This window comes from Pteronotus mesoamericanus, unplaced genomic scaffold, assembly GCF_021234165.1.
Source record: "Pteronotus mesoamericanus isolate MK-2021 breed Mesoamerican mustached bat unplaced genomic scaffold, CSHL_Meso_final contig_73, whole genome shotgun sequence".
Taxonomy (NCBI): domain Eukaryota; kingdom Metazoa; phylum Chordata; class Mammalia; order Chiroptera; family Mormoopidae; genus Pteronotus; species Pteronotus mesoamericanus.
In genome coordinates, this window is record NW_026555245.1 from 358101 (window position 1) to 379337 (window position 21237).

General features: G+C 48.8%; 3 protein-coding genes across 3 annotated transcripts; 2 read left to right on the plus strand and 1 right to left on the minus strand.

The window, feature by feature from the left end:
- Window positions 1-216: 216 nt before the first annotated feature.
- Window positions 217-6266, plus strand: DCTN3 (dynactin subunit 3). Its single transcript, XM_054582896.1, has 7 exons — window positions 217-348; window positions 1566-1650; window positions 2354-2440; window positions 3941-4024; window positions 5238-5296; window positions 5911-5970; window positions 6157-6266. Exons 1-7 carry the CDS (start codon window positions 253-255, stop codon window positions 6244-6246), a joined length of 561 nt encoding a protein of 186 aa, XP_054438871.1. The 5' UTR covers window positions 217-252; the 3' UTR covers window positions 6247-6266.
- On the plus strand, window positions 6157-9632 carry RPP25L (ribonuclease P/MRP subunit p25 like). Its single transcript, XM_054582897.1, has 2 exons — window positions 6157-6266; window positions 8834-9632. Exons 1-2 carry the CDS (start codon window positions 6246-6248, stop codon window positions 9359-9361), a joined length of 549 nt encoding a protein of 182 aa, XP_054438872.1. The 5' UTR covers window positions 6157-6245; the 3' UTR covers window positions 9362-9632.
- A 5490-nt stretch (window positions 9633-15122) lies between these two features.
- LOC129078389 (protein FAM136A-like) lies at window positions 15123-15515 on the minus strand. The gene has a single exon (XM_054583231.1). It carries the CDS (start codon window positions 15513-15515, stop codon window positions 15123-15125), a length of 393 nt encoding a protein of 130 aa, XP_054439206.1.
- Window positions 15516-21237: the final 5722 nt, after the last annotated feature.

Genomic DNA, 21237 nt, shown 5'->3' on the forward strand with positions numbered 1-21237 from the left:
GAAATGCAAAGGTTGTCTTGACAAGCAGGAGCTGGAATAGGGTATTGCCTGACAGGTAGCCGTTGCCTAGGTAACCAGACAGCATTTGCCTCCTTTCGCCGTCCCAGCCGGTCGCTTCCGGAACTAAAGGCTTCAGTGGAGGCGTCACTTCCTGTATTGAGGGGAGCCGGTGCACTCTGATTGGCCATACTTCTTTATTTCGACGGACGTCCCGCCCCCTGGCTATTCCCCAGCTGAGGCGGGGAGGTAGCTATGGCGGCTGTGACCGATGTGCAGAGGCTACAGGCCCGGGTGGAGGAGCTGGAACGCTGGGTGTACGGACCGGGCGGGTCCCGCGGCTCGCGGAAGGTAAGAGATGCAGGGTCCAGTGGTCTTTTTCTGGGGCAGAGCAAGGGCAGTCTACCGGCCTGAACCTTGGAATGGATGCCTTTCGAGTCCAGTCGCCCGCAGTCCGGCCTTTGAAATAGCAAAGGTCCGACACCTCCGGGGCATGTTGGACCCTCGGGGTCCATACCCAGGTAAGGAACTGCGGGTCATTAAGCCCACTTGAAATGGGCTCAGTGTGAGCTGTGATTAAGACTCCGCCCCTACCCTTTTGGGCCAGTTGGGGAGACTTAACACACTGGGAAAGCTGACTAATGAGAGTTTCAGTAAGAGCTGAAGTCCACAATGGAGGGCTGTCATGGAGTCCTGTGTAATTAATTGCTAAATGAGTTGTGCAGAAAGAGGTTCATGGAACTTAGAGGAGGCAGAGCAGAGGTGCTTAAGGAAGACCCCAAGGAATGCGAGGAGAAGAAGGGATTGAATACTGGGTACCCCAATATGGACCGGCACTCCTTCACACCAGTTACTGAATTTTGACAATTGTGATGCTCAGTTGCCCTTTGTACTATGGGAAGACCTTTTACGGAAGGTGGAGCGTCAGGAATATCTTGGAATTAAGTGCATCAGAGGTAATGATGTCTGTACACATTTGTGGAATTAATTGTCACTAGCAGATTGTGCCCCATTTGAGAACCCACATCATAAAGCACTCTCTCCCTTTGACATATATGATGCTAACCATCCTGGTTTTACTCCTACCTCTCTGGCTGCTGCTTCTCAGTCTCATTTGCCTTTCTATATATTTGACCCTTGAATTTTGGCATTCCTCACCTTCTATCCTAAAACCTGGGTGAAATCATTAACTTCCATTGCTTCTCCATCTATTCAGCCCTTTAATGTTGGAATTCTTCATTCACTCTTCTTAAAGCCTAGGTAGGTTCAGTCAAAGAGGTAGTAACCAGGGAATGTATAGCATGTGGTAGAGCCCCATACACTCTAAAATAGTTCATTACCTTCCCCTATCAGACTTGAGACTCCCCAAAGAGAGCATGATTATCTCCCTCTTCCCACTGAGTATTCACAGAAGGTAGGGTTACATCTCCTTTAATACAAGAGAAAGTAACCAACCTAGATTTCTGGGGCAAAGAGGTTTGGGAGTCTGAGGGAATGAGGATTATTTACTTCTTCAAATCCTTGAACCAGGTGGTGAATCTTGGAAATAACTTTTACTCCCCTTACAGGTGGCCGATGGCCTGTTCAAGGTGCAGTTAGCTTTGGGGAACATTGCCAGCAAGAGAGAGAGGGTGAAGATTCTATACAAAAAGAGTAAGTGTTTATATGGGGTGCCTGCCTATCTTCTTGTCAATGCTTATGCTTCCTGAGACCTTCAGCCCACCAGGTCACTGGAGTTGCCCTTTGGGCATATAGAACGTGAAGATATTTTCCTGCTGAAATGGTAAATTGGGGCATGCATTCTATTCTGTGGTTAAACTTCAAGCCCATGACAAGTGTCCTAAGTTATAGGATAAGAGCTCTGCCTGAAATATCCCATTGGTGAAGGAGGAAGAATGGGTATGAGATTTCCACAGGCAAGATTCAGAGGCAGGAATTTAATTAGGCACTGAGAGCACTGGCCTTGGCTCAGCCATGCCTTTTTGATTGTATCAGAGCTGGCAACCTGCTAAGTAACTAGAAATCAGATAAAGCTTTGGATTGTCTTGGTGGCACTGAGGGGCACATGGTGTTCCACCCTTGGTGAACATCAGTCAGTGGGAATACTGAGGGCCCCAAGGTGGTAGAGGCAATTATACTTTCAGCTCTAAAGTTTGAGGTTAGCCAGCAGGTGATCAGAGGGGAGAGACAGGGAAGTGTGGGAAAGGAGTCCTGGTAAAGGCCCGCTGATAGACACTGTGGGTGTCAGCTCCTCACTCAAGGTTCTCCCCAAGGTGGGACATCCCCCCGATATCCTTCATAAAGCAGATCCCCGTTACCCAATCTTATTTCATTTTCCATCTTCCCACTTTTCTAGTTGAAGACCTGATCAAATACCTGGATCCTGAGTACATTGATCGTATTGCCATACCTGATGCCTCTAAGCTGCAGTTCATCTTAGCAGGTGTGCACATGCATCTGGGGATGTGGATTGTGGGGGAATTAGGGCCTCCCTGCCAGTCCTAATGGATAAAACCCTGGAAATTGCTGTCTGGAATTCTGGCTTTCATCTGGGCTAAGACCAGAGGTGAATCTGTGGTTCTCTAATAGGTATTGGGTGTGGTATACTTCTGAGCTAGCTGTAGTTCATGGTGCTAGCCACAGTGGGAGATGTTCTAATGTTCTTTCAATGGCCTGCCTCTAGGATTTTCCTTTAGAATCTTCCTCACTTCTGCTCACTAGACAGGGGAGCTTCTAGGAAAGTGTGGGAGCAGAGAGTATTGCATTTAAGAGAGGAGAATATTGGCATGAGTTTCAACATCCTTTTTCCATGTGAGAAAGCTCTGGGATTTCAGAGTTCTAAGCGATATATGCTCATCAGTTAGTCAACCACTCCATGAGATAGGGTTTGCCAAGCACCTGTGTTTGTTCATACATTGAAAAGATGTTTCATGATCATTTCCTATAATCCAAAGTATCTTAGGTATGAGGTATACAGTGGTGAACCAGAATGTCCCTGAGCCATTGCTGTGGCTCAAGCATCAAGATCAGATCGCCATCACTGACTCCTAAGTCCAGCCTCTCCATCCCTCCCTGTGGCTACTGCTTTAGTGTTAATCCCCTCACACATGAACTGTTGCAGTCTCCTAAATTCTCTTCTTGATCCTAGACTTACCCTTTTTGCATGTGGCTCAGTATCATCTCTCCAAAACACATTTCCAACATGCCACTTTGTCTACTTTGGAACCCCAGTGCGTGTGTGTCTCTCTCTGTGCTAGGATAAAGTTCTACATCCTCAGCCTGCCATTCAAAGCCTTCTGCAGTCTGTTGGATCTGCTCTCCCATCCAACTCTCTCTCCTGTGCGCTCCCTGTTCCAGTTTAGCAAATTGAATTATTTTTCCTCTACTAATTAACAAGCATTCTTGCCTCCAAATGTCTGGCATAACAGTCCTCCCTTCTTTAGCTCCTTTCCTTCTCTTTGCAACCATTGAAATCCCCTGTGCGGGGCCATGCTCTCCTTATTGGACTCTTCTGTTACTGTCCCAGTTCTCCAGAGCCACTGAGCGGAACCTGCCTGGCAGTCTGCCATGTCTTCTCTTTCAGACCTTCCCTTCCCAGGAGTCCTTGGGTGTGGGGACCTAAGTCTGAAATAATTTGTCTCCTGCGGCCTAGGTGGGGCTCAATAAATTTGTTGATAGGAGGCTAGAAGAAAACGCTTTAGAGTTAAAGTTTGGAGAAAGATGGGATTTGAAAAAACTTTGAGGCTCCTTGGGCCCAAGATGGGTCAGACCAGAGGCATTCAGGAGAGGTGGGGGCAGAATGGGGGAATGTGCATTTAGAGAAGGGGCCAGCGGACAACTCCAGGACCCAGCCATCTCCCCTGCCAGGTTCTCAGCCCCTTGCATTGGAGTAGCAGTGCCCAGGCTCCTCTCACTGCAACTCTCCTGTTTGTTTATACCTCAGAGGAGCAGTTTATCCTCTCCCAGATTGCACTCCTGGAGCAGGTGGAGGCTTTGGTGCCCATGCTGGACAGCGCTCATATCAAAGGTACCTCTCCACTACTCTGCTTGAGGTGGGTAGATAGGCAGGATTTCCCTGTACTTCAGGTTCTATGGGTTCAGGCTAGGTCTACTCCTTGTCTTCAAGGAGCCCCTTATCTTCAGGTACCCCAACTACCTGGGGGTACTTGCCCCCTGTTTTGGAATTAAAATTACCATGGCAGAGAGCTCAGTTTCAGAACCCCAGACACTTTGAGCCTAAGGACAGTAATATAATCCCAGCAGCCCCAACTCTGGGGATTCTTTCTGCCTTTTACTCCACCTCTCAGCATCTGTCCTCAGGGTGCTGCAGAGCCCAGATCTTACTGTAAGAGTCACTGCCAGGTATGTGAATGTGTGTGAATTCTACCTGCCACACTGCTAGGAGCAGTCTCTGTGCTTAGGTTTTGACAAGCAGACAGTGACTTTAATTGAATTCAGATATCCATCTTGTCTGTCTCTGGAGGTATTTTTCCCAGCTCCCCCTCCCTACCCCTAATTAGCTACCTGCTGAGCATCTGACAGCCTTAAGCTTTGGGCCTAGCATGGTGGCCAAGGCTTTGGGTGTTGGCTTTCAGGTGGCCACCTTAGGGACCTGGCATTTATCCTCAGGCCACCTACAGGCACCCCATTCCCTAGGGGAGGCAGACACGGTCCCACTGGGCTAAGAGCAAAGGGACAGACCCCATGATAGGCAAAGTTGTTGTTTTTCTTTTTTAATTTAATTTTTTAAGATTTTATTTATTTATTTTTAGAGAAAGGAAGGGAGGGAGAAAGGGAGAGAAACATCAATGTGTGGTTGCCTCTCCCCTCACTGGAGACTTGGCCCACAACCCAGCCATGTGCCCTAGACTGGGAATCAAACCGGTGACCCTTCGGTTCACAGGCTGGCACTCAATCCACTGAGCTACTCCAGCCAGGGCACAAAGTTCTTTTTACTTGTCCCTGCTTACGGTACTAGAGTAGAGGTATGGGGCAACTCTGGGAACCCCAAGGTGTTGTTTCCTAGGGTCCTGTATCTTCCCCTCCTTTTTGGATCCTAGAGTAAGACTGGGGTGAGCAGGGAGCCCCACCACCACCTCTAGCTGCAGCGGTCGATGAAGCCTGGCGTTTGTTTAGCTTCTCCACTCAATACTCTAATCCTGCCAAAGACCTAATAGACTATTGAGCAGTCCCCAGGGAAGGCACAAGCATCATCGGGCAGTGTGCGTTGTGTTTTACAGCCGTTCCTGAGCATGCCGCTTGCCTGCAGCGGTTGGCCCAGATCCACATCCAGCAGCAGGTATGGGAGGGGAGAGGACTGGAAGGGAAAGTAGAGGTGGTGAGGCTCCTAGTCCCCCACCCCCACTGCTGCCTGGGGAAGCAGTTCCCCCGATATCAGCTCCAGGGGAAACTCGGGGGTTTATCCTTTATCTTCCATTTTCCTTAGAGAAGGGAAGGGACTTACCTAGGACCACATCGAGATCTCCTGCCTTCCAGAGTAGGGCTGCTCTGAGACACCAATAGGTTGATGTTGGGATGTATCCAAGAATTCCTGGGGATGGTGTGTCCTTGACTGTGGGTGGAGGAGCTGTTTGGTTCCCCCTCCCCCTCCACTATTCTCAGGCTCTAGTGTAAATTCAAAAAGTGTTCAGAAATAGAGGACAGGGGAGAGACATATATTAGCAGTAGTATTTCCTTAAATGTGTGATCCACTACCCCTTCCATCAGCGTTAAGACTGCTGTTAGTGTACCCATCTTGGAGCCTCAAAGTACCCCTTTAAAAATCTGTTCCTTTTGGCTCTGGATGGGGTTATCACCTTAACTAGGCTCTGTGGGGGATGAGGGCCCCAAAGAGGCAGGAAGGTTAGTGGAAAGTGGGGGCTTTGTCCAACTCCTTTCTCTGACACCCCACAGGACCAGTGCGTGGAGATTACTGAGGAGTCCAAGGCTCTCCTGGAGGAATACAACAAAACTGTATCCTTTCTGCTCAGCCAGGCCCCTGAGGAGTGCTGTCCGAAGCCCTGTCCTTTTGTTCCACCTCTAGCTCTGTCTCATCCCATCCCAACCAGCCTGTCTATTCTGCTCCCCCACCCTTTTGGCAGATGCAAATATCTGCACTACCTTACTCAGACTCCTGTTTTCACCTTGACCTCCATCTAGACATTGCTTCTCTCCAAGCAGTTCGTGCAGTGGGATGATCTACTTTGTCAGCTAGAAGCCGCCAAGCAAGTGAAGCCAACAGAGGAGTGATGGCTGCTCTCCATCCCAGGGTGAGCCGGGGCAGCCAGGCTCTGGGGCCCTGTGCCAACCTGCCCTTGTAGCAAGGCAGAGGCAGCTCTGTATTTGTTGTATTCACAGCCTACCTTGTCCACACTCAGGTGGGGCCCTGAGGTCACAGGTCTGGCTATGTAAGATTTCCTCTTTGCACTCCCTCCCCTTATCAGTGTCCTATTCCAGCGACAATAAACTGTAGAGATCACTGGAAGAATGTGCCCACTTCTTGGTCTAGGATGGGGATAGGGGTGAGGATGGAGGTGGTGGTGGGCAAAGTTGTCAGTCTTTCTAGTCATTAAACCAGGAGCTATACTCATCCTGGTCTGGTGTTCTGGGAGGTGTAGGGCTCTCAGGACAGATGTTCTCATTTGGTTAATGTGAGTGGAACATACTCACTTGTGTGTCCCTTTTCATGTCAGATTCCATGCCAGGTGGGGACGACACAGATAGGATCTACCTGATCCCTGTCCTGTAAAGGTTAGCTGTGAGAGAATCACACAGCTGTGAAGGAAAAGGGCAGTCCCACCAGGTGGGCACAGGGTGCTTTGGGACACAGAAGAAAAGGATGGAGGAGGCAGCCCTAGAGGGTAATACACAGGGTTTTAAGAGCCCAAGGAGCAGCGTGTGCAAAGGCAGAGAGGATCCTTGAAGTTTCTCAGTTGGTAGCCTTCTCTGTGCTATTATCCGAGAAGGGAAGCCCAAAGAGTTTCAGATACAGGGGTTTGGCCAGGGTGGAGGCTGCGGCGGCGGGGTGGGGGTACTGGTTAGGGAATGGGATGGAAGCCGGGTGGAGAAAGCAGATTCAGATTGCCACCGAGTGTTTGCTGCCCCCTTGTGGTTTCAAGAAGTGTTGCGTCTCCAGACCCCTTTTCAACCTCCGGCCGGATCACCCAACCTGCACGGTCTCACAGGCATCTCAAATTCAGGGAATTAAGTCCGAAACGGAGTCATCCTAGACTTCTCTCCTTTGTACAGTCAACAGCTCCCCACCTCACCTACGTCCTGATATCTCCCAACTTTACGTTTCTCCATTCCCACTACCATTTCTCTGGTTCATTCTTTCAACAAATCATTTAACAAATATTGGAGCGCCTGACGGGTCTCCATAGCCACATCTCCCGGGCCCAGCGGCCAGAAGTCATCAGCGATAGTGGCCCGATTTCCCGACCCTACCTCCTCCTTCGTTGCAGCCAAAGTGAGCTGCGCACACGAACTATTTTGACCCCTGATGAAAACACTCCGTGGCCCGCCAGTGTTTACGGAATGAGGTAGAAGTTCAGAGCTTAGTGACCAAGATCCTCGCCCGGCGCAGCAGCAGCCAAACTCCAAATGGAACCTCTTGTCTATGTCCAAAGTGAAATCCGCAGCTTCACTTTTGCCATTGTGGTGTGCTCAACTAGTAATGCCATCACTGCCATCTTCTAAGAGTCAAATCCTTCCCATCCTTCGGACGCGGGACTCTGATGGCCCCTCCTGTCCTCCGCAGGGCTCTCTCCACCCCAATAGGAATGCCCCTCCCGCAGGGCGGCACAGCACAGGCTGAGCGTGTGTTTTGGGTCCCTGGACGTCCCAGGGGAGCTCACTCACTTCCTGGTCTCACGTTTTCACGGAGGCCCTCAGGTTCCGCCCCCGAGCCAGCTCCGCCCCGCCGGGTAGGCGCGCCACCGTGAGCCTGGGCGCGCTCCCTCACCGCCCGCCATCTTGGCTCCAGATCGGGCTTGAGGCGAAAGGGCCCGCGGTGGTGAGAGCTGGAACCTAGCGGAGTTGCGGGGCTCCTGGAGGTAGGGGGTTGGGGAACTGGAGAGGACAACTCCTGGGCTGTGCAGGGAGGGACACTGGGGACGGTCTGCAGCTATGGAGACGGCCGAGGCCGGCGGGCCCGATGCCAGGAGTAGCCCAAACGACCGTCGGTGTCAAGCCCGTGCTCTTGAGTTTCTCGAGTGATCTGGGTTCTGGGGGATCCGGGGAATCTCTCAGAGTGAGGGTTGCTCGACCCTGCCCTGGAGATTTCAGAGCAAGGGAGGGGTCAGCTCTGTCTTTGAGGAGCATTTTGATGCGGGCTCTTTTCTCTGCCTTGAGGAATTTAGCGTGTAGAGGCTTAGCCCTGTCCTCTGGAAGCTCGAAGGGAGCCTTGGCCCTGTCAGTGGTGAGCCTGGGGTGAGGAGCCCTCACCTTGTTCTCAGGGAGTCTGGGGTGAGGGCCAGGACCCTGTCTCAAGGAGCCCAATATGAGGGTGGCTTGGTTCCAATCCTAGGAACCTTGGGATGCCCCCCAGGAGGCTTGGACCTATCTTAAAGGGCCCAGGTTTGGGGGAATTTGGTTCTGTCTCCATCTTGGGTAGAGAGAGGGTTATGGCCCTGGCCAGGGTAATGGCAGTTTATGGGTTACAGACCTTCTAAAAGTGAGGCAGGCATAACTCCTGTCCTGAGAAGCTGGGAGTGAGGGGCTATCGTCTTGTTCTTGGGAAGTCTGGCATGAGGAGCAGGACTTTGTCCTGGAGAGCCAGGGTGGTGGCATGGTCTGGGGCCACATTGCTGAGCATTCTTCTGACACTTCCCTGCAGTGGGCAGCAAGATTCCTGGACGCAACAGCTAGCAGGATGGAGCACTACCGGAAAGCTGGCTCTGTGGAACTCCCAGCACCTTCCCCAATGCCCCAGCTACCTCCTGATACCCTGGAGATGCGGGTCCGAGATGGCAGCAAAATCCGCAACTTGCTGGGGCTGGCACTGGGTCGCTTGGAGGGCGGCAGCGCAAGACATGTGGTGTTCTCAGGTTCTGGCCGAGCTGCAGGGAAGGCTGTCAGCTGTGCTGAGATTGTCAAGCGGCGGGTACCAGGCTTGCACCAGCTTACCAAACTGCGCTTCCTGCAGACTGAGGACAGCTGGGTACCAACCTCACCTGACACAGGCCTGGATCCCCTCACAGTGCGCCGACATGTGCCTGCAGTGTGGGTACTGCTCAGCCGGGACCCCCTGGACCCTAATGAGTGTGGCTACCAGCCCCCAGGGGCACCCCCTGGCCTGGGCCCCACACCTAGTTCCAGCTGTGGCCCCCGACCCCGAAGAAGGGCCAGAGATACCCGGTCCTGAAGACCTGCTGAGCAAGCTATTCTCCAGGACTGAATGTCTAGGATGGCTGTGCCTTCTCCGAGACGCCTCTATAACTGCTCAACACCCCCAACAAGACTTGAATCTCCAGAAGTAGGCCTCCTTGTTCTGATTCCCTTTCCTTCAGGCATACGGAAAGGGGTCTCAGCCAGGTTCTGGATTGCTTAAGAGGGCTTACTCTGTCTTCCATCTACAGTGCCTCTGATCTGTCTTCTGACAGAGGTCCAAGGAGTGGGTTAGGAAATAAAGGTTTTGCTGGTTTGATGAGCCTCTCTCTGCTTGGCCTTCTGTGTGGAGGTGGGATTAAGGGGGTAGGAGTCTCTGTCCTGTACTTCAGCTCACAGGCTGGAGACAGGAAGAGTAGGCTTAAACTAATGCTGGGAGGATCTAGAGTCGTTAATAAGCCGTAAGCAGTAATCTAGGACTATATCTAGACCCTTGGATGGGTCTGCCATGTGCTTTGGGCTGGTTTAGGGACTCTACCAAGTCAGACATTTTTCTCTGGCATATATTATAGCAGTTATGATTATAATCTCAGACACCAGACTGTCTGGATTTGAATCATGGTTCTGCCTGTAGCTTGTAGGCAAGTTACTGCTTTGTGCCTTAGTGATCTCATCCATAAAGCAGGATGTAGTGCTTACCTCATAGAGTTTTTATGAGGATTGAAGGTAGAAGTACACATATATAACTCTTAGATACCGCGTGGGCTTATAGTGCCATGTACATATTAATTGCCTAATTATTAATGACGTTAGCTCACAAACATGCATTTTCTTATCTTGAAAACCTCAGCCCTGGCTGATGTGGCTCTGTGGGTCGGCCTGGAAACTGAAAGTTTGCTGGCTTGATTCCTGGTTGGGGCACATGCCTGGGTTGCAGGCTTGGTCCCTGGATGGGGTGCATTGATGTTTTTCTCACATATCACATCAATGTTTCCCTCCCAAAATAAGTAAAATCTTAAAAAAACAAAAACAAACCTCAATCCCATATCTCTCCTCCAGGTCTCATCCTTGCCTTTTTCCCTCTTGGCGCTCCTTTCTCACTTTGGCCTTAGACTCAGATTCATCACAGTCAGATCAGGGTCATAAGGAGAGAGATAAAGATTGCAATGATAGCCAGGGAGCTGTGGGTACCAGAGCAGGTTTTAAGGCAGTGGTAGACTCTGAAGAGTTGAGCCAATCAAGGCTCCCACTGGATTTTTCTTCAATTACAGTTGACGTTTAATACATTGTTTTAGGTGTACAGCATAGTGATTGGACATTTATATATAACTTACAAAGTGATCTCCCTGATGAGTCTTCTACTGGATTTTGAGGTCTTCTCTCATGTGTCCAGTAGCCTGGGTGTCCAGTCTCCTGCTAAACTCATGTTGTAGCAGGGTGGGCTCGGCACTGTGAGTGTGGAAGTGATGTTTGGCTGAGTATAGGCAGGAGGGGTTGAGATGTTGGGGAAAATGGAGTTGGGGGAACTTTAGGCCTCAGTAACGTCATAGAGCAGGGATGAGGGGACCACAGGGCCAGCAGGCTGTGATCAGAACTTTGAACACTGCGTCATCCTTTGCTTTCAAAGGTAGGTTGCCCAGAGTGACGTGGAAGACCCTGAGGAAGAGGCAGGTGATGCAGATTCAGGGGCTATTAGGAGAGACAGAAAACTCAGCCGCTGCCCAGCCATGTCTTTCAAATGCAGAGAGCCAGAGAGCATCCAATATACCCCTAGAGGCCATGGTGGTGACTCAGGTGTCTAGCTACCAGCAACTGCCTGACTTCTCCCTATTCTCTTTGTGGTCAGTTCAGGGTTTTTGCTCTCTCCCAGTTTCTGTATATTGCCTTTTCTCTGAGCATATCCACTGGCGTGTCTTCTACCATCAATAGTTCTTTGAGTGTCATTGGTTCCCAGAGCTTTGGGACCAGGCTACTTGAAGACTATTGTTCCTTGGCTCAGCAGCACGTCCTGACCCAGCCTACTGTGGCTAGGGTGGAATGATCATGTGGAACAAGCATGGTGCCCTGCGCTGAAGGAATGATTCAGTAAAGTGGCATCACAAGATGTGGGGGTTCTTGGAAGGGCTCCCAGATGGTGCCTTAATGACAAGCTGCCCATTGACTAAATGCCAGCTCATCATTAAGGCACCATCTGGGATCTCCAGGATGACAGGGATAGCATGGAGGGAAATTGAGCTGAGGTCAAAATCCCTTGGGAAGAACAGAGTCTGCAAGTCAGAAAATCAGAAAATGAACTGCAGACTGAGGGTGGGGTAGCTAGTGTCCCTCCTTGGCCTCTATAGGGCCCAAGTGGGGCTTACAGGAGGAAATGTGGGGAGGGGGCAGAGATAAGTGAGGCCTTTAGAGGTTGGTAGCCTGACTAAGCTTAGCGGGGGAGCATGAGGGTTGTGTATATTTTCTGATTCAGTTTTTTTAAAAAAAGATTTTATTTGTTTATAGAGAGGGAGAAAGAGAGGGAGAGAAACATGGATATGCAAAAGCTACATTGACAGGTTGCCTCTCATATGCCCCCAGCTAGGGACTTGGCCTACAACCCAGGCATATTCCCTGAATAGGAATTGAACCAGCAACCTCTCAGATAGGCCAGCACTCAATCCTCTGAGCCACACCAGCCAGAGCAGTTATTTTACTTCCTACTTTGTTCTTAAGCCACTATAGTATGGCTTTTGCCTCCACATATTTGTTAGAAAAGGTTATGACATTTCTAAATAGCTCTTTTAAGAGTTGGATTGTGAATTGGTGGAGAGAGGTACTAAAGAGCAGGAGAGGAATATAGACTACAGATGGATGTATGTATGTATGGATGTATGTATGTATGTATGTATGTATTTATGAGTTGGCAGAGACTTGAACATGTTTGCAGGCCGATAGAGGACTCCAATAGGAAAAGAGATTAAAGATGCAGGGGATTGTGGGTAACTCATAGAATGAAACTCCTGAATGGATGAAAAGGAATGGGACTCAGAAGTCTGGAGGTAGGGATCTCCCAAAGGAAAAGGAGAGCTGATTTCTTATAATAGGAGGGAAGGAGTTAAGGATGGATATTCATGCAGATAGTGTGGAGGTGAAGGTAGGACAAGAGTGACTTAATAATTCATATGGCTTCTATCTCTAGAAGCAGGAGTCCAGCTCTGCTGCTGAGAGCCCTGTGCTGGTATGAAGGAAGGGAGGCAGTTGTTGCAATTGGGAGAGATAACTAGGGGGTTGCAGGAGGATAGCTGTACAGAGCTAAAAGCCCTGTTGAGGCTGGTGACCATGAAAATGTAGTGTCACCCTGACCAGTTTGGCTCAGTTGGTTGAGTGCTGTTCTGTAAAGCTGAAGTTCGCCAGTTCAATTCCCAGTCAAGGTAAGTGCCTGGGTTGCAGGTTTGGTCCCCTGGTCAGGGTATGTACAAGAGGCAACCAATTGATGTTTCTTCCCCTTTCTTTTTCCCTCCCTTCCCCTTTCTCTAAAACATAAATAAATAAAACCTTAAAAAAGAAAAAGAAAATGTAGTGTCATCAGTCTGGGTGTATGAGCTCTAGGAACACCCATAGGACAAGTGAGGATTCAGAGAAAGCATTGTTGCATTCTTCCAGGCTGAGGTTAAGACAGGCAGGAATGATGGAAGAAGAGCAAGGAGACTAGCGAGAGAGTACATGTAGTAAAGGACCAAGGAATCCAAACTGGATCTGGAAAGAAATGAAGATAGAAAGGGGCAGGAGTCAGTGGCCTGGAGGTCCCCATGAAAATGTCTGGAGTGAAATGAAGTAGTTGAAAGAGCTAGGAGAGGGCATGGTAACTGTACCAGTTTCTAGGCTGCCATAAACAAAGTACCACAAACTGGGTGGCTTAGAACAACAGAAATTTACTGTCTCGCAGTTTTGGAGACTAGAGTTCTGAAATAAAGGTGTCAGGAGGGCCATTTTCTCCTGAAACCTTTAGGGGATTTCTTCCCTGATTCATCCTAGCTTCTGGTTTACCAGCAGTCATTGGCCTTCTTGGCTTTTAGAATAATTATTCTAGCCCTGACAGGTGTGCTTCAGTGGGTTGGGTTGTCGTCCCACAAACTGAAAGGTTACTGGTTTGAAACCTGGTCAGGCTACATGCCTGGGTTGTGGGCCAGGTCCCCAGTTGGGGGCCTGACAAGAGGAAGCCAATGTTTTTCTCCCTCCCTTCTACTCTCTCTAAAAATAAATTAAATCTTTTTTTTTAAGAGAATCATTACTCCAGTCATCTACATTCACATCATCTTCCATCTATTTATGTCTTTTTCAGTGTCCAAATTTTTCCTTTTTATAAAGATACAAATCATTTTGGATTAAGGCCCACCCTAAATGACTTCATTTTAACTTGATTACCTCTATAAAGATCCTATTTACAAATAAAGTCACATTTTTTAAAAGCTTTTATTTACTTATTTAATTTTATTATTTTTATTTTTTGGAGGAAAAATTAAACCTTATTTATTTTTTAAAACCAGACCACTAGGAAAATGTATCATAGTCCTGAAACAGCAAACGGAAAGGTTATATTACCATTTCAACTAATAAATTGGTAAAAAGACAAGGTTCTTATCAAAACGGTAAGCTGCCAGAGCTGGGATCGGAACTCTGCAAATTGCAAAGCCCCCAGGAAAAAGTGGTATTTGGTAATGGCGGGGTCAGGGAGGAGGGATGGCCCCTCTTGCTCTACAGGAGCCGCAGCTCACTTGAGTTGCTTCCTTTTTCTACCTTGACCTTCCTGTTGCCAAAAGATTGTCTCAATAGGGCTCTGTTATTTCAGCGTGATAATAAGCAATACTGGACTCAGGTTTCATTCCTGAAAACCAGATTTTTTCCAAATCCAGTACTTCATAATTCTCTTAATTAAGCAGTCCACAGTTCCTCTTTCATTGTTCATTCCTGGATATTGGTGTATAGCACACTCGAAACCCTCTTTCTCGTCAAGGTAGAGTACCACTGCAAGATCGTCCTGCCACTCTGCTGCAGACAGGCTCAGGGCTCATCACTGCAGCCAGTGAGAAGGAAAGTCTGCTTCCCATACCCAGCATGACATTGCCTCTCATGTTTTTGCAGGATCTCTAAACTGAAAGACGTCATGTGTGAGAATTTAAGAAGTGAGCATCTACATCTTGATGGACAGAAACAGATATTTAGATGAAGCTTTCAAAGTTCTTATCCAAACTACATCTCCCAACTCCACATCTTAAGTCAATTTCATGCCCTTGTATATTAAACAAAACCCAGCAAAACAAATACCCAGAAACCATTTTTCCCCTTCTAAATTAGTGACCTCATGGATTTTGTTTTACAGCTTATGAAAAATGATGTGGTGATGCTTCTGGTAAACAGGAGGTTGGCAACAAACAGAACCACCTCTTCTCATATTCCACCAGATCACTGGCAGGTTAGAAGAACCTATCAGCCTGTTGGTACCTCAGAGGGCTCTGGCTTGATTTGAGGGAAATACCTGCTGCCAGGAAAGCATTTGCCACATAAAAATTAGTCTCTCTAAAACTCCCTGACCCAAATTTTAGCACCAGTTTTTTTCATTTCACTTTCTAGGATTAAAACATAAAAGAATCAGTGCCCAGAGGCAAGTGACACATGCCTTAACCTTGATGCCATCCTTAATTCCTTCATTCATACACTGTGCTTAAAAGACCAAAGTTCTCATTCTTCATTTTAAACAGATTCCTGCCCTCAGCCTCAGTGGCCAATGGCAAAGGCCTCTATATCTGAATAGATGAGAGGGACTACTCTATCTTCTTAGTTATGGTTGGAATGAAGTTCATATGGTCATCCACACACTTGGTCACACAACTCTCCAACTGCCGCTTCACCTGAAGCTCTTTACTCCCTGTATCTATTGAATCTTTGGCTTTGTCATTGCAACGCATGGCGCACCATGCCAGGTGGTCCTGGAACTTCTCCAGCTCGCTGGTATCCAGGGATTGGGCTTGAGCCAGAGGTGTGAGGCAGCACTCAATGCACTGGTGCACCTGCTGCATGGACACCTGGCTGTCCTCACAACAGCCAGCGCTGCACAGGAACATGAGGTCCTCCATCTTCCAGATATTCTCTCTGTCCAGACTCTTCACCAAGGAGTCCACCACCTCCTGCATCCAAAGCTGCTGCAGGTCCGCCATGGCGACCCCATGGTGCACCATGCAGCAATGGGTGCCTACATGGACTTCAAGCCCAGGCCTTACCCTCCTTATTTTTTGAGAGAGGGGAAGGGAAAGAAACATCAATGTGTGGTTGCCTCTCTCACGCCCCCTACTGGGGAGCTGGTCTGCAATCTAGGCATGTGCCCTGACTGGGAATTGAACCAGCAACCTTTCGGTTTGCAAGCCGGCACTCAATTCACTGAGCCACACCAGCTAGGGCTAAAGCCACATTTCAAAGTACTAGAGGTTAGGATTTGAATGGATCTTTTTGGGAGGGATACAATTCAACCCATAACAGTAACTAAAGGATGAGATGGAAGAGTCAGTGGCTTTGAGAGTTCTAGGAGCTGACAGGACTTGGTTGTGAGTGTGGATAGCCGGGTGGCCTGGAGGAAAAGTCACTGAAGTTGTTGAGGAAATAAGGGGCCAGGGACAGTAGTAGTGTGTGGGCTGGGGACCTGGGGGAATACCCAGATGATGCGTGATGGTCATCAGGATGGAATGTGCTGAGCATTTTTATTACCTGCCTTAGAGGTGGCATGTATAATGGGGACTTAAGAACACAATATGAGTGGAGGAGTTGCATACTTCCCATATCCAAGCAGGCACCAAGTTCTGCTGGTTTTGCTTCCTTAGTTCTTTCTCCATTCCCACAACCTCCATCGGTTTGTGTCCTTCATCTTGCAAGAGTCTCATTGCTGGTCTTCGGTGCTCTCCTCCTATCCAAGCTACTGGCTGTTCCCTTTGTTTAGAGTGCTCTTCTGCCAGATACTATGGCTGTCTCCCACCCTCCTTCAAGTTTTTGCTCAAATGTCACCTCAGCGAGGCCTGTCCTAACCACTTTGTTTAACATTGCAGTCAAACACTTTTGATCTTCCTTATCCTGTCTCTTCCTCTTTTCTTGTTTGCCTTTTAAATATAATTTACTTCTTCAGTGTTTTTATTCATTTTCTGCCTGCTCCTGATGAAAATGTTCGCTCCAAATAGTCAGGAATCTTTATTGTCTTCACTGATGTCACCTAAGGATCTTGAACATAGTAGGTGCTTGATACATGTTTAATGAGTGAGTGAATGAATGACTACTGAACCTCCAAGTGTGTGGCCACACCCGGATCTTTCATTTTGCTTCCTTTAGTCTTCCTATGCCCAGATTAGAGGACAAGATCCAAATTCATTCAGTGCATGGCCTTAAAGGACCCCCTCTTGGTCACTTTCATGGCTCAGCCCTTCTTTGGTCTGGTCCCCATGGACCCTGGGCTCTGGCCACACTAATGCCTCCCTCTTCCCAAGGGCCATGAGATTTTTCTGCCTCTGAGCCTTTGCCCTTGCCATTCTGTCTACTTGGAACTCATCAAGAATATTCAAAGGATACCAGTGCTGCACTTTGAGTACTCCTCAGGGCCGACCTCCCCTCTCACCTCTATTTGTCTGGACCACCAACCAACCTAGAACTCAGAGATGAGGTTTGGTTCCGCAGTGCATCTCCAGCTCTCACTTTGGTGCTTGCACTGGGAAACTGATGTCTGGCTGCGCTTCTGATTCTGACCACTAGATGACAGCATTCGCAAAGTTATAGCCCATCTCTTCCTTTTGCTGCGCCTCCAGAAGTCCCTAGGAACCTCAAGTCAGAGAGGATAGTCTAGGCTTGAAATTTGGCCTTCAGTGAGGTCAGTGACCTCTTGGTTATTCAAAAAGCAGTTAATGATCATCCACTATGTAACAAATACCGTCACTGGGCTTGGAACCTCCAGCCCCATGAAGACTATAACCATATACACAGATAATTTCACTATTGGTGTGATGAGTTCAGAGATTAGGGAAGTTCATTAGACTTCAGGAGTTGAGAGCTCCTTGTCCAGTCTTCAGGGACACGCAAAGCTTCAAAGAAGAGGAGGTGATGCTTGTGTAGAATCTCAAAAAAGAAATGGAAAGGACATTCTGGATAAAGTGTAGGCATGAGCTAAGACATACAAGTGAAAGGAACATAGAAATGACCACTGGAGCTTTAAGTTCAAGACAAGAGTATGAGGAATGAGACTCAGAGGTGAGTGCGGACCAAATTGGAAGGGCCTAAGTGCCTGACCTAGGAGCTTGGACTTTTTCTTTAGGGTAATGGAGAGTCTTTAGGGTAATGGAAGGTTTTAAGAAGGACATGATATGGAATTAAGATTAGTATTAGATAGCTCTGGCTGGTGTGGTTCAGTGGGTTGAGCGCCAGCCTGTGAACCAAAGAGTTGCCAGCTCGATTCCCAGTTGCGGGCCAGGTCCCTGGTAGGGGGCACAGGAGAGGCAACTACACATTGATGTTTCTCTCCTTCTCTTTCTCTCTCTCTTCCCCTCTGTCTAAAAATAAATAAATAAATAAAGTTATTTTTAGAAAAAGATTAGTATTAGACAGCTCTGGCTGCTACAGTGTGGAAGGTGGATTGGGGCCCAGGGCAGAAGAGCCGTGAGGAGGCTGCCATAGGGTCCAGGGGGAGATGGTGAAGCCAAAATTATGGCTGAATCAGGCCCTGGAGAAGCCCCTCCCAGCCCATGAGAGATTTCGAGGCCTGGCACTTTGAAAGGGTTCTTGGCCCTAGCACCCTCTCCCCTGCCATTTGAGCCACCTCAGTCCTTCTGTTCCTGAGGCTCCTTTTGGCTCTATTCTAGCTGTAATTATTCTGACTAACTGCAATTTCTGTCAGTTTCCATATGGAGGCCACAGTGTCCTAGGTTCCTCTCTCTAGGTCTGCCGGTCTTGAGCTCAGCCTACACCCCAGTGATCCTTTCATGCACTCCCTTCTTTGAAAGAAACACCAGATAGAAGTGTGACTTAGGAGCTTTCTTCCCCAAGGAGCCAGGGTGAGCACTGGTCACTCCTTGCACCAGAGTTCATGTGCATACATGTGTGAGTATGTGTATGTATGCATGCGTGTGTATCATTGGCAGGACCGATGCTGAGGGAAGGACCTCCCTGGCAGGCAGGCAGGCATCACCGGAGGAAAGGTCTGGAGGTAGAAAAACACCAGGCATTGTTTTGAGAGCAGGAGACAATGTTGTTAGCAGGGCCTGACAGGGACAGGGACTGTGAGGTGGGGCCTGGAGCCATGACCTTGTACTGCAAGCAGGGGGCACCATAGCCAGGTTTTGAGCAGGGATTGGGAGAGTCACCTTCACTCACAGTCTCATGAATATGCACAGACCTGTTGAATTATGCAGAAAGAAAGGATGTAAATGTATATGCAAATTTGGTGCTGCCCTCCCTGTTGCTATGGAGACCAGATAATAGCAAGGGGGGCGGGCCAAACCCTGGGGAGACCAGGCTGGAGAGACTGGAGAAAAGGAGATTCTCCTCTGTTGTCTGCTTTTCCCATTCCTGCTGTTTTGATCTCTTTCTTTGCCTCACTCTTTGTCTCCCTTTGCCTTGCTGTTTCTCCATCTCTGCCTCTCTCTCCCTCCCTCTCTACCTCATCTCTATTTCTCTCGCCTGTTTTTTGTTTGTTCTTTTGTTTCTTAATATCTGAGTCTTTCTGTGTATATCATTGACTCCATGTCACTGTTGTTCTGTGACTCTGAGACACTGTGTTTCTCTCTGACTTCATGTGTCTCTTCATCTCTGTCTGTGTCTTTAATTCTATGTCTCTCTTTGTCTCTGTCTCTGACTCACGCCTTTCTTTCTCTGTATCTCTATTTTTGTGCCTGACTCTGTCTCTGATTGTGTCTATTTCTTGATCTCCCTCCCAGGTTCTCTTGCTTCTCTTTTGCTCTCATTTTGTGTCTTTGAACCTTTTGTCCCAATGCTTGTCTCTGATGGGAAGGGCAGGAAGCTGCATATCTGCCCTTGCCTGATGGGAAATACTCCATTCCTGACCCACCTGCCTACATGGTCAAGGATCCCTAGATACTCTCCCCACATAAAATCCTCTTTTACATCTGGCCCCTGTCACAGTGTTGTCACAGGACCCCTGTGACAGGTTTAGGATGGCTGCCAGGACGCCAGGGCTCCTGTCCCAGCCTCTGCCTGCTATGTGACTCTACCTAGTGTTTCTCCCTTTCTGGATCTGTAGTCCCAGCTCTGTCTCCTTAAAGCTGGGGAGCACCTTGAGGCAATGATGTGTCGGGAATAGGGAACTGGGAGATTAGTCTTAGTGGTTCACACATCTGGCCCTTTGCCCAAGGGCTGACGTGAGGGGTCTGGCTGGGGCCCAAGTATTGGGGGCGTCTGGGGCTAGTTGAGACCAATCCTGGTTCCCAAAGAAGACTCCTTGTTGAGCCACAGAGTCAAACAGGAGCTTTTCCACAGTCTATCCATGCTCCTGCCTGCTACAGCCTCAGCCATCCAATTCCCTGTTTGGGGTCCTTTGTTTGCCCTGCCTTCATTTGCTTTACAGTTCTAGAGCGCCTATTCTACACCATTTTCTGCTCTCACAGATCCACAATGATATAGAAATGACATCTGGACTTTTTGTGCGTCACCCCACCCCACTCTCCAAAAAGGGGCTCTTTGGTCCAGGTGAAGAACACAAGATTCTTTGACCGCATAGTTCTCTATCACTGACAGCCTCAGTTTGGGAATGTGAGGCATATGCAGCTGCCAAAGTCATGGATCAAAGTTAAGAGAGACAGAGATGGAGACAGACAGAGGCAGAGACAGAGATAGAGATAGAGATAGAGATAGAGAGGGAGGGAGGGGTAGAGAGGAGAGAGAGAGAGAGAGGGAGGGAGTGAGAGAGAAGAGAGAGAGAGAAAGAAAGAAGAGAAGAGAATCTCTGGATCTGTGGAGGCAGCATGCAGCCACACAGGGTTTGGGATGGGGTTTGGGAAGCTCAGAGCAGGACTTGGGGTAATGGTGGGCCAGAGTATTTGGAGGGCAAGTAGACAGTCTTATGTAGAGGTGGAGGGCTTCCTCTTTTGGTCCTGGACTCTGGGCAGGTTGCCTTACCTCCAGGCAGGCATTAGACGTGGGTGGTCTGGCTTGGGCCCAAGTGTGGGGGCGGTCAGTACAGTCAGGGCAAGTCCCCGTTTCTCCAAGAGGCTGCCAGACTGAACCCCCAGCTTTCCTTTCCCACCACACAGGACACAGACACAATCACTCTTCCCATCGGCTGTGATTCACCCATGTTCAGGCCCAGGCGTGATCTTGCTTCCAGGAATTCCATGTTTGGATTAAAAGCCTCCCCAGACATCCCACCCCTCCCCACCCAGGCCAGTTGTGCCAACAGGGCTTGGAGCAAGGTCAGACAGAGCTTTTGGGATGTGGGGGTTTCTCCCTGCAGAGTCAGATGCAGGGAGAAAAAGGATCAGGACAAAGGTTGAGAGACAGAGGATAACGTAGGTAGAGAAAATGGGAAGAAAGATTGACAGAGAGAAGAGACCTAGAGACATCAGTGGGGAGAAAGCCAAAGCCTGCAGGTGAAGAGGCCTCTAGTACCTACAAGGCTGGTGCTAAACACTTGACTAGATTATCTCATTTAATTGAATCTTTGCAAGAGTCTTAGGAAATAGGCACTGTTATGGTCCCATTTTACTCCAGAGGTCATTGAGGCACAGAGACATTAAGTCACTTGCCTGAGGCCCCAAAGTCAGTAATTGGAGTTAGGTATTTGGATCCTTTGGTCTCACTAAAGAGCCAGGGAGCGAGACAGATAGAGAGAGAGAAGCTGAGACAGAGTCTCACACCAGCGTTCGTGGGGAATCTGGGAATCCTGGAATCATCATC

Coding starts and splice junctions, on each gene's coding strand:
- RPP25L (XM_054582897.1), top strand. CDS start 6,246: ATGGCTGCTCTCCATCCCAGG. Junction 6,267..8,833: donor TGGCTGCTCTCCATCCCAGG/GTGAGCCGGGGC, acceptor ACTTCCCTGCAG/TGGGCAGCAAGATTCCTGGA.
- LOC129078389 (XM_054583231.1), bottom strand. CDS start 15,515: ATGGCGGACCTGCAGCAGCTTTGGATGCAGGAGGTGGTGGACTCCTTG.
- DCTN3 (XM_054582896.1), top strand. CDS start 253: ATGGCGGCTGTGACCGATGTGCAGAGGCTACAGGCCCGGGTGGAGGAG. Junction 1,651..2,353: donor GAAGATTCTATACAAAAAGA/GTAAGTGTTTAT, acceptor CCACTTTTCTAG/TTGAAGACCTGATCAAATAC. Junction 5,297..5,910: donor AGATCCACATCCAGCAGCAG/GTATGGGAGGGG, acceptor GACACCCCACAG/GACCAGTGCGTGGAGATTAC.